The sequence below is a fragment of the Camelus bactrianus genome, chromosome 24 (genome assembly GCF_048773025.1).
Source record: "Camelus bactrianus isolate YW-2024 breed Bactrian camel chromosome 24, ASM4877302v1, whole genome shotgun sequence".
NCBI lineage: Eukaryota > Metazoa > Chordata > Mammalia > Artiodactyla > Camelidae > Camelus > Camelus bactrianus.
Window position 1 is genome coordinate 11,395,566 of NC_133562.1, and position 12,656 is coordinate 11,408,221.

General features: G+C 43.9%; 1 protein-coding gene across 6 annotated transcripts in view; it reads right to left on the minus strand.

Moving 5' to 3' along the window:
* KCTD1 (potassium channel tetramerization domain containing 1) overlaps nucleotides 1–12,656 on the minus strand; it is a 158,202-nt gene that overhangs the window by 42,714 nt on the left and 102,832 nt on the right. Inside the window, exon 3 of one of the 6 annotated variants that reach the window (XM_074352190.1) lies at nucleotides 12,388–12,494. The exons of 4 other annotated variants lie outside the window; for them this stretch is intronic. In XM_074352190.1, coding sequence (XP_074208291.1) covers nucleotides 12,388–12,402 — 15 coding nt within the window. In that variant the 5' untranslated portion in view covers nucleotides 12,403–12,494. Of the gene's footprint in view, nucleotides 1–12,387; nucleotides 12,527–12,656 lie in introns of all 6 variants that reach the window. One more of the 6 variants, XM_074352188.1, reaches the window with a different exon arrangement.

The window sequence follows — 12,656 nt, forward strand, 5'->3', positions numbered from 1 at the left end:
ACACTATCCAAACATGGTTGATTGCTTTTCAATTAGAGCCCAAACCACAGACAAGCCAAGTCAGGTCCCTGGCATTCAAGGAAGGGGGTCAACTACTCAGAACCTACAACTGAGGAATAAGCTAAAATAGCATTTATGTCTGAATTCTGCAAGGCGAAAGCCGTGAGGATATGCGCAGATTTACAATTTAACCAGAGATTGTTTGCAAACGAGCAAACGATGTGTGGCAAAGCCAGTAATAAGGCATAAAAAGGGAATTTTGAGAAACGCCTTTGATGGAGATGACAGAGGAGAAGTCATCTAGTTTTGGGGCATAAAACTCAGCATGGTAAAATATAAATTTGCAAAACATCCTAGATTTTATGACCCGGAACAGCTTGAGGAGTTACCTGGGGCACAACTGTGAGACTACTTAGCATGAGCCACATGCCCAGGCAAGACGGAACGTACACGCTCTCTGAAGCTCCGCGGCTGCTGCGGCCGGGCCTTGACGCGCAGTGCTGCCCGTCCGTGTTGCCCTCTGCTCCACACCGAGTTAGCAGAGCCCGGGAACAGTCCCAGAAAAAAGACTTAGGGTTTTATTTCTTAAACGGCGTGGTGGACTCATGAATATTCACCGTATTATTCTTTGTATGTTCCTGTACATTTTTAACAGTGAAAAATTGATACCCCAAACCACAAAGGGATGTTTGTTACACAGAGAGAAAAGTTGAAAGTAAGGCACTGGACAGGGGGAGAAACTAAAATCAAACAAAGACACGGTGGCAAATATAAAACAGCTAAGGTTTGGAAATAGGAAAAGTAACATTTTAAAATGTGGATGTCAGGAAAATGTATTTTTCCCTTAAAAATTCAATCATATAACATCTACTTTTTAAGAGAGACATGCTACCAGACTTCCTCTTAGAAAATGATTTCTTGGCTAAAGACACACACACACACACACACACACACACACACACACACACACACACACACCCCTCCCTGTTACAATTCAGCCCATCACAGCACTGCGGCGTCTGTAATAGTTTTCCAATTGGACACATTCTATATTCTGCCTCAGGGCACTCAGGCGAAAATGAACAGATTTGCAGGGTTAATACTGTAGTTAGACTGTGACCTCATTCAGCACGGCTCTAACACTGCCAGGTCTATATGGAGGGAGAAAAAAAATCAAAGCATAACTGATCGGTTGAAGGATTCCAGATTTCTCAGAATATATACCATTTACCTTGAAAATCACATATGTATGGATATTGCTACATTTAAAATTAAACCAGTGTTTCCTCAGCTGGGGGTGGGGTGGTGGTGGTGGGATTAACCCTTAAGGTTGAGGAGGGAGTTTCCGGCTGACTGGGCTCAGGCAGACTCTACAACTTGAAGTTGGAACTGGTCTTCAGTGAGCTCTTCTGCGAGGCTCTCTCTTCCCCATTCTGGAAGCTTTCTATGTTCTCTATTTTTCCCCTTAGTTATAATCATTTCTAAGGCACTAACTGCTATCAGCTAATGGAGCAAAGGATCTTCACTCTGTGTTTTCTGTATTGGTGCAGGCTGCAAGAACTTTTTAAAGTCCGTGGGCTGGGAGGTCTTGGCGCTGGTAGGAGACACTCAGCGTCCACTGCATCGACACCAGATGCTTCATCAACACGACTGTGGCCGCCTCCTTCCCTTGCCAATGATCGGAATTGACACTTTCTCTTCTTCACCTGGACACCAAGGTCCCCGACGGGAAGTGGCTACTTCCCTGCCAACCTAAGGATGAAGCCAATGCCCAGGGTGGCTAAGCTGAAAGCTGGAGAGAACCTGGGTCCCCACTGGCACTGGTGAGACACAAATCAACCAACTTGGAGCCGCCAATCTCTATATTTCCTGATACTTGGGAAAATAAAATCATTTTTAAAGCTACCTGGGTTGGGTTTCTGTTACCTCTCCTGATACCTGCCCCTCCTTTATACTGCCGCCTCCCCGTGAGGCCACTTGGCTCCGTGAGACTTAGCTGTGGTGCTGAGAACAGCCACCTGCTAACAGATGCAGCAGAATTTTCTATCATATTATCACCATTCTTCAACTATACCTTCCCATCTTCACCCATCACCATCTCAGTTTGTATACATCTTCAGCATTACTTCCGATGAAATGAAAACCATAAATTTTAACCAGAGAGAATGTAAGCGTCTTGGATGTATCATCGTCACCACCAGAGAAGCAGCTCAGAGCACTGGGGTGTATTTGGAAAGATGGCCAGACAGACAGACAGACAGACAGAAAGGCGTTTCTGATAATCGCCCTTCTGGAACAGACTCCTCACCCAGGGGAGCTGGAGGGGAGGAACGGTTCCCTCCTTGCACAATATTTGTTAACATCTCCTAAGCACCAGGCACTGTACCAAGGGATGGATGCATATACAACAGCGAACATGACAGACTGGTCCCTGGCCTCACCAAACTTGATCAGAGGCAGAGAGGAGCCAGGAAACGAGCAACTATGACCAAGCCGGGAAGGCAGCTTGCTGCGCCGGCTTCACTGAGGGTACGGCGACCCAGGCTTGGGGGCTGGGAGGAGGGGTGGGGAAGGTTCCCTGGAGACAGTTGCAGCTGAGATCTGACGGATGAGACATCAGCACATGATGGGATGCAGGAAGGAGAGCACGTGGTACAGTCTAGAAATTAAAATGTCAGCACATTGTGAGAGTTCTCCCCAAGTGTGGCAGGATGACGCAGCAAACAGAAGCTTGTCAGATGGTGGTCAGAGAAGCACAGAATTAAACAGTAACTTACAATGAAAAAAATAAATAGACCCACCATAACAATCTTAGGACTGGAAAAGGGGAAGAGGAAGCAGAATGAAGCTCAAACAGCACTGTCTAGTAGAACTTCCTGCAAGAATGGAAACGTTTGGTCTCCGCACCATTTAGTGGGGTAGCCACTAGCCACACGTGGCTATCTGAGAGCGTGAAGCGAGGCTGGTGCACCTGACGGACTCAATCTGGCATTTCAATTTATTTCAACTAATGTAAATTTTAAGGTAGGTAGGCCACGTGCGGCTAGGGGCTGCCGTTCTGGACAGTGTGGTAAACCCTGCTTGAATTTTTCTGAATATATGGAAGCCCAAATCATGACAAACTTGAACCCCTCACTCATGTTTAAATGGAGAAGCAGGGGTCTTTTAGAAGGAAATACAACTGGTTTATGATCCTCCCAACATGTCCATTTCCCTCTCCCCTTCTACCAGTATCTCCCCTGCTTGACTGAGGAGCGCGTCCTGAGCAACTCCATTCGCACCAGGTTACAGACAGCAGAACGAACTGTGATGACACAGCTCTGAACACTGGCCACCTTTGGAGGTGGCGGTGGGCACGGGGGGTGGGGGAGCTGACTAGGAGCGGGTAAGGGGGAGCCTCTGGAGAGCTAGGGAAGCCCTGAATCTTGATCTGGGAAGTTAAACAGTTGTGGACATCTACCCCTAAGATTTACTCACTTGACTCTTCAGTTATATGTAAAAACAAACCAAAAGTAATCTTGGAAGAAGCTTCTCCAATCAAAACACTTTACTGCTCAGATACTCCTTTACATTTCTGTGAAGTACTGCCTGTCACGAATGTGACTCTGACACTCTTGACATGAAACGGAGACTGAAATTTTCTAGCTCCTTAGAAACTCTTTCCACCCTGTAGAGATCTCCCAGGCACACGGATCAGTTTATCTTTCAAATTTCCATTTCCCGCTGTTTTCAGGCTTCGGCTTCCTTGTGGCTTAATCGCCCACCCCACCCGCCTGAGGGGGCGGCAGTCATTTTTTTGGTAGGACAGCCCTTCAAGGGATTTGACTTCTGGCAGCTTTCAAAAGAAGCTGATGAAAATTCGCCCCCTAAATCCAGCCTGGCTGTGTGCTGTTCAAACAGGAGCCCCAGGGGCATCGCCGGAACAAAGGAGCTGAAGTTTACTCTGAAAGTTCCAATGACTTTATTTGTTAAAACTATACTTCAATTTAAAAAAAAGTTGAAAAACAAAAGCCTATTAAAAAAAAAACGCATACCCCTGTCTTACGTCATGTTTCACTATCAAGTTGGACTATGTTACCTCTTTTACTGGGAAAAGAAATAGGTTTCTTAGGGATGTTTCCAGAAAAGCACATCAATAGTAAAGTATTTATCTATATTATTTGATATTGTAATTCATAACATATACTACAGCAGCGAAGAAACTGAATACAAATCGTAACTTCCTGCAAATTTCAATCTGGGTTTAAAATACATGTATTTATATCACACACAGACGCACACACACGTACTCAGGCAGCGTCTATGTTCTGTGCAACACCTGCAGAACGGAGCGTTCTGATGAATTCTGTTTTCTTATAGCTGGCCAAGCATTCAGGCCAGGCAGCCTGCAATCAAAGTATCCTAGGCAAGGATCCTGCTTCTCGGATGGAAATTTGTGGGTGCCTTGGCGGTGTTAGTTTGGGGCTGACACAATCCCATTGGACTCACAGTAATGGCTCTTGTGGAGAACCATCACGTCACTGACCGTAGTTACTTAATCACAGGACAAGACTCTCAGCCATAATGTCAACATATCGGTAAGGGCGCTCCTTGTTTCTTCATTCATTCAAGTATCATTTATTTGGCTCCTGTAGTGTGTTAAGCTTTAATGGTCTCTACTGACTTTAACTAAACAACACAATGACCCTGGAGAGAGAGGGAAAAGAAATCTTTTCTTACAACTTCACAGAAGTTTAAAAGAAAAACAAACCCCTAGCAGTACTTCAAAATTGAAGACAGTTTCTGTCCATCTCTGAAGTCAGCAGAGAATTATCCTTGAAAAGTCTTCTGAGCATCCAAATTGGATACCGAATCTTCCATGCACTTTATTCACAGGAACTCCCTTCTAACTCATAGAACTTGCTTACTCTTAATTCAGACCTTCCTCACAAGAGCGGTCCCTGGTCTTCTAGTCTACCCAAGAGTCATCCAAAATGAAGTCACCCCCAGATCAAGCCCCAGACTAACTTAGACTGAAAAGTATATGATATATTGGAGAAAAGTTTCTACCCAAATATGGTAAAGAAAAACTTTTTTTAAAAAAAGGTAAGACAACTGTTAAAACTTCATACAGCTGGAAAAAAAAAATCACCTACACAGAGCACCTAAAAGGTGCAGGGGAAAGAGCCCTGGTTTTTGGAATCTGAAGACATGGTTTGAGCTCAAGTTCAGCCTTTGTGTCATCCTGGGAAAGCTACCAAACCTATAGGACTCCTGTGCTCTCACCCCTAAGACAGAGATGAACCTTCTCACCCCACGGAGGGAAAGCTGGCAGCGGAGGGGGGGATGTTGGTGAAGGCATACAACACGATGCACAGCATGGGGAGAAAGACAGAGGAGGTTTCTTTCCTCCTGCACGTGAAAAATGACATTTGATGCCCCAGTCCACCCGATGGCCAGAGAAGACCACGTCTATGGATCGAGTGAGGGGTACAGAGGACTTTGAAAGGAGTTGAGGAGGTAAGATCCATGGGCGAGAAAGGCAGCAATTTACACTGACAAAGTATGACACTGCAGCGTCCAGATAAATAAAAACAAAATGGGATAAAGTGAAACAAGATGTGAGTTAATGTGCTTTGGACACAGCGGATGAACAGAAGTAAAGAATGAGATCATTACAGTAGGTTCGTAAAATGAAATGGCACTTGAGCCGTATTGATTTTCTTTTTTCAGGTCAAATCTTAATTTCACAGATTTTTTTTTTCACAGATTTTTTTTTAAATGGAAATAAAAAATAGGAGATTTCAACATTGTTTCAAAATTACATGCAATTGTGTTAAATTAACCTGTAATTACTTCCTAATCTGAAATAGCAAAAGATTGCTCTTCTTGCCTGGGGCCAGGAGGAGGGGTTACCATCGTTTATCTATTTTAATGCCCAACCTTTACCAGGTAGGGAGTGAGTGCCCTCAACGTGCCTCTTTTTCCCGCAATAGTGAAATATGTATGGGAGAAGCTCCCTTACTAGATTACCAAGCTGGGATCACGAAAAGAACAACTATTTGCCAAGATTTCTCTGCTTTTTTTTTTCCCCAAAAGCAAAGTAAACTTGTAAAAAGAGAACATTTTGATAGCATTTTCCTGTGCTTATTATAGCTGATTAACTTTAAATTTGATTTCTTGGATATTTTAAAATGTACTTAAAACATTACAGAGTATTTTAAAATAGACATGACAGCTTAGCTATGGCTATGACTGATTTTTTAAAATTAAAACACAGCATTAAAGTGAAAGCAGGCTGTGTAACAATACTATAGGGAAAAATATTTGCAAAACTATGTGTATGTGCCATGAAAAAATGTGAAATTAAATTAAATTACCCTCAAAATACCAGTAGAGGGTAAGACTGGGGGACGATGTCACAGGGAAATTTTGTTTTTGTTTTTGTTCTTTTGTGCTTAATGGTGCTGAACGTTTGTTACTTTTGAAATTGAAACAAAAGCTGTTTTAAAAAGGAAGAAACAGCACTATATTGCCCAACTAAATCAATTAGTACATACTCTTGGCACGCTGTTATAATTTACTTTCTTAATCAGGATTTTTTTGGACATTTTAAAATGAAGGACTGAATGAAGAAATACAGAAGCGGAACAGAACTTAGGGATAAAGCTTCCTTTCCCTTTATTTTCTGGCCGGGGAAGAAGTGTGTGGAACAGAAAATTAGATGGGCCCCAGGTCACGGTAAGCTCATATTTAGCTGACACAGAAGTCTATTTCGTTTGATCCTGAAAGAAAGGGGCAGGAGTCTATGGTTTCCACACTCTTGGGAGTGATCCAGTCATCTGTCCCCTCCCCAGGGTCCCCTCCATCCTCAGACCCAAAACCCTGCAAGAATAAGACAATAAAAGCTGTGCACGCACACCTCCTGCGTTTCCAGAAGTCAGGTCCACACTCCTGTCTTGGAAGGAGGATCCAGATGGTAGCAAAGGTTGGCAATGAAGCAGTGTCTAACGCCCAAAGAGGGACGTCTTGTCTGAAACCAGAAACCTCAGCCCGGCGTTAAGTATTATCACCATTTCGCAGAGAAGGAAGCTGACTCCGAGGTCAAGGGGCTTAGCCTACAATTATCTGGTAATGAATTTACTGTGATACTTTACACGCTGGCCATGGTGCAGCGGGATGAGGTTACGGCTCTCCATCACCAGGCGGTCCCTGCTCTGGTTCTCACAGGAGGTGGGAGAGATCTGCCTTGTTCCACCCACATTCTTCTACACGGTCTGTTTTGGGGTGAAGACAACTGGCTGGAGGGTGTGAAGGATGGTCAGTGGTCAAGCAGGAGGCAGGAGCCAGCAGCTGGCCCAGGAAGTGGACACCCACCCCTCCCCACCCCGCCTCCATTTCCCCAGCAGGGAACTGGCATTTCATCTACTCCTCTAACTGTAAGTCCTAGATGTTCACTCCAGGAAACATCTGCTTCTAAATAAACAGTAAACCTGACTGACTGATTGCTTGGATATGATCATAAAAATTCCTTGTCCCGCAGAGTGTCAAAAGCTAAGTGCGTCCCTTCTGACCTAAACTGAATCCCAGAGAATCTCCTCTTAAAGATTCTTAGATGCCTATATATTTGGCCTTTCTGCATTAAAAAATAAAAGATTAAGACTCAAGTTTATAAGTATGCTGATGTACTCTCACGTACATAATGTGTGTGTTCAAAAATTTCATTTGCTCCCTTGTTCATTTGCTGAGAAAAGACTGGCTGGCTAGTCTATTTGGTGCTGGGCTAAGGCACCACAGATATGAACAATTCAGGGAGCTGAGGGTCTCTTTTGGGAATTAACCTCATGCACAGAGAATTCCTGGTAACAAGAGATTCCCATGTAAATAAAAAAGTTAAATCAAATTATGCTTTAAATGCCATGAGAACTACTTATTGACAATCGTAAGCGAAATCATTTGAAGGACAAACAATACTTTGGAGCTGTAAAGAATAAACCATCCTTGGTTTTATGAATCCAGAGTACATTATTTTTAAATCAGACGTATCTATATTTAGTAATTCCACATTATAAGGATTGTACTCCTAACTTTTGACCCAATAACCTTTTAAAGAGGGAACCAGTTACAGTGTTTCTAACAGCATTGACACAGATCATTTCCAAATTCAGAGTTTTTCTGAGGATGTGACAGAGTGGAACCCCAAGTTTTAGCTTGAGCCATGGCCCTGATGAGTTAGGTGGCCTTGGCAAATTATTTCATCTCTCACTTCAGTTTTCCCATTTATAACATGCAGTTGAACCAGCTGGCCTATAATGCTTTTTTTCAGTCCTGATTTTTAAAATAAATTCTATGATTTTTAAAAATATAAACCATTGAGATTCAAACACCTTAAGAAAGTTAGCATTCTAGGAGGGCAGAATTGGAATTCAAAATTCTTTGAAAGAAAGAAGAACTGGTCATGAAATGAAAGTTATTCTAAAAGTATGAGTGGAGAAGAAAGAAAAAGAAAGAAAGAAAGGAAGGAAGGAAGAGAAAGAAAGGAAGAAAGAGCTAACACAGATTTTTTAACAATCACAGCATTTCTCTAGCTGATTAGGAAGATTAAATTTTAATCACTACCGCTTTTTATTTCCCTTTTATTTGCCTTCCCTGACAGGAGGAAATGGCCAATAAAATATGGTGCTTAATGAGCAGAATGGCTACTTCACAGAGATTTTTTACGTAGTGCTATTTTACTAGAGTATTGTTACATATTTATATCTTTCCCTGTTTTAAAATACTAGAGTGGTCTGAGAGCAGCTTATTTGCGGTTCCCTTACAGAATAGAAAAATCTATTCTAGTGACAGAAAATTAATGCTTTTTTAATAAATCAAGACTCTCTTGTAAGCAGAATTATTGCCATCTTTTCAAAAAGATGTATTGGGTAATTTTTAAAAATCAGGGCAACTGAGAGTAGCGGCCTCAAAGTTTCAGGCGTGTCCTGGTGACAGGCCTGCCAGGGGTCCAGCGGTTTGCCGAAAACGCTTCTCCCGGGTGACATCTTGCGCTAGGCGGAAGCTGCAGCCGCAGAAGAGGTAGGCTGGTTCTCTTCCGGCTGTTTGGCTCATCCCGGTTCTTGGTTACATTATTCCCATTGCAGCTGCCAGTGGGAACCAGTGTTAAGTAAGAGCAGAGGTGAGTCCATGGGCTACTCTGGCTCTGCTCCTTAAGACGGGGTTCAAGCCGGATCTGCCGGCAACCCTGGGAGGCACGACAGCTGAACCGCCAGCCCTAGCATGTGCCCAGCAGCCCTGTCTCCTGGGGAGTTTTAGAGGGCGCATTGATTGATGAAATCTCCTGCTTAGGGGCAGATGGATGAGGAGATAGCACTGAAGGCACAGCCTCACAAGGAAGCGAATGGGCAGCAAAGGCAGCAGCGAGGCAGTCACCATCCCTCCGTATTTTATTGCAACGACAATTCCCTACAGTTTTCTTACCGTAAAAGAGGAGACATCTGTGTTCTTGGAGAAGTATCTTAAAATAATTACCAACAAGAGTTTAAAAACAAGCTCACTTTTTAAAGATCAACCTGATTGGCAAGAAAAGTTTGGTACAGAAATGGAAACGGATTAGAAAAAAAAAATCATACCTGGAATTTACATAGTGCCTTAAGCATATGAAGCAGTTAGTTATCTCTGAGATCTCAGAACGCCAAAGACCTTCTGAACAATCATAACCCATCAGCCTTCTAAAAGGTCCAGAGAGGGAGAGGGCAAGGCAATACTAACTTTTGTAAAGAAGGGAAACCGAAGCAGGAATATTCAGATTGCCCCATAGTTGCCCAAGGTCATAAAATAGTTGATTTAAAAATCAGAAGCAAAAGATTCCAGGCTCTAAGCCTATATTCTCCCCTCTGAAATTGCCTCAGTCTGGGGCAATCCAGACCCACTAGGACTTGGATCGAACTCTTAAATTAGTCCTTTGATTTGCCTGAAGCAGCAGATAACACTGCACTGGAGCATTTCCACGTAAGGAAGCAAAATGTGCCGCAGAATGTCTTTGGTAGTCTTAAAAGCCCCGGCTTAATTTTATTAACTGGTTATTTAACCACAAGACATAGTTATATAATGCCACAACAATGCTGGGGGTGGGTAATGAAATTTCATCTAAGGGGAAAAGTGGTCGCTACTAGGGCAGCAGGAAAAGGACAGAAAATAGCCTGAAAACAGAGCCTAAGAAGAAGGGATGGAAGAGGGGCAGGAAGGGAGAAAAGGCCAGTGATGTGGGAGAGAGACGGGAAGAGAAGCTGATGGAAAGGGAAATTCAGGAGAGACAGGAAGAGACAGAGGAAAAGAGTGCGTGCTGGGGGAGTGGAGTGGATCGGACTAGCTTTATCTTCTCACTCCCCAACCACCTGCCCACTTATGTACTCAGGAGATCAGTTTCTAACGCCCGGCTGTGGCCCACAGGTCCTCTTGTTCAGTCTGCTGTAGAATCTCACCCGATCTCTCTAAGTGGGGACCCATGAGAGAGCTCCGTGGGGAGGGTTTAAAGGGTTCTCTGGGTCTTGCAATTTGCTGTGGCCTCCTAGATAACCAAGCTGAATGACCCCTCTCTGTACTGCTTCCTTCTGAAGATCGTGGGGACGAAGACTAGTTTTTGGAGAACCATGTAAATAGATGCTTGATGCTGATGGAAAGTCACCCGATAAATGAGCTCCCAGGTCAACAGTTCTAGCCCGGACGACGGAAGATCACAGGCACCTATGCAAGCCTACAGTCACAAGCAGAACGAAGTCAGGGGGGTAAGCACTGCCCAGTTATTTCTCCTACCAACTCCCCACAGCACCTAATGAAATACTTTTTAATTTTTGCACAGAGTGGAAAATGAATAAACAGTACAGATGGTGATGAAGCAAGTCCACAAGGCTCCATAATTGAGAGCACCGATGGTCTTCCAGTCAGTGACCTCAGTGATTTCTCCCTGAGGGCAGTGGCCCTCAAACGCTTTTTGACTTGTTATTGACCCATCCCATCCATCAAATAAAAAAGAAAAAAAACAAAACCCACCGTCTCGTGGTGTTAATAGGCACAAATGCCAATTAAGGAAAAAATCAAACACGAATGAGGCAACAGGGATGTGGGGGGAAACGTAGAGGCATAATACTGCCCGAGAAGACAGAAGCCTGCCGCTGCCATAAAAACACTGCGCGGGGAGGAACCCCCGCAGCGAGCAGTCCACGTTCGGAGGAGCAGGGCGTGCGCAGCGGCGGTACTGCTGAGGTTTACATAAAATGACACGGTGGCCAGTTGCCCTGGGGGCTGACCCTGGGCCCCTGCAGTTCCAAGGTCCCGACTCAGGGTGGGGTGGGGCAGGCCGGACCAGAGAAGAGAGTCAAATGCCACCAAGTCCCAGTCTGGGGTGAAGAGTTTCACAAATGCGATGTGCTCAGCGTCACCCCTGGAACTCAGCCAGACTGCAGAGTCCGCGGAGACCGGAGCAGGGTTTCGCTCACAGTCATAGCACCGAGCCTGGCACTGACGGGGTACTAATAAAACTGAGTATCTGAATCACTGAGTACTGAATTCCAGGAAAGACTGAGAGCTGGGTGCACCACGGCTCCCCATCTTCCATCTCCCTTCACAGAGGCTTCCCTCTCTTCTCTCCACTAACCATGCAAGGTACAAGAAAGCACTTGAGAGAGAATTTGTATAGAGACTAAGAGCAGAAAGAGAAACAAAACACTAACCCAGGGCTGGAACAGGCAGAACGCTCCAGGAAACGGAATAGAGCAAGATACAGCTGCACGTTATTTACACACAGAGGCCGTGAGAAACGTTCTGACTAACTCAGGCGGACGTTTACTTGGTAATAAAAGCATAACATTTTTAAATGAAGTGAAATATTTTATGGTATAATCTTACGAACGGACAGCTACTCTTTATAATTCTATTTGGAAAAGTATCCCCAACACATCAGCAATGGTAGACAGAGGCAGAACGGACGGGAGAGCTGCAGGGCCAGAGCGCTGGGCTTCAGTCCTGCCTCCATCACGTGCCGCCTGTGTGATCTAACCACTCTGTGCCTCAGTTTCCCCATCTTTAAGAAGGTAATAATAATTCTTTTCATGATTATCGTGGAAATTCAATAATTCATGTAAAAGAGTAGACAGGTTATGAAAAGCACTTATCCAGTGCCTGGAGTATAACCTTAAAAAGAATGTAAGCTCTTCTTTTTTTAACAGAGGTACTGGGGATAGAACCCAGGACCTCATGCATGCTAAGCATGTGCTCCACCACTGATCTGTACCCTCCCTACTGTAAGCTATTTTTTGGTAAGCTATTATTTTCAACGATGGTTTTAAAAATTTTACAGATGATAACTGCTATTTGTAAAGGATTTGATGATTATTGTTAAGAGATACTCACAAAATACCCATCCATACATCGGTCGCTCCTACAACCGTTCCTAGTCCTTTTTCCAGGAGTTCTGAACTGGCTGCGAGGTCCCAGCTTACTTTACACTGTGCTGTACACTACACAAACACCAAGAGACTCGTTATCTTTCCTACCGAGAAAAGAGAATATATATATTATCCAATATACGTTAACGTCTATCAATGAACTTCTGATGTCATTAACTCCCAAGAATAATAAGCAGTACATTCCTTTTTTTCCCTACTTTTATTTTTATTTTT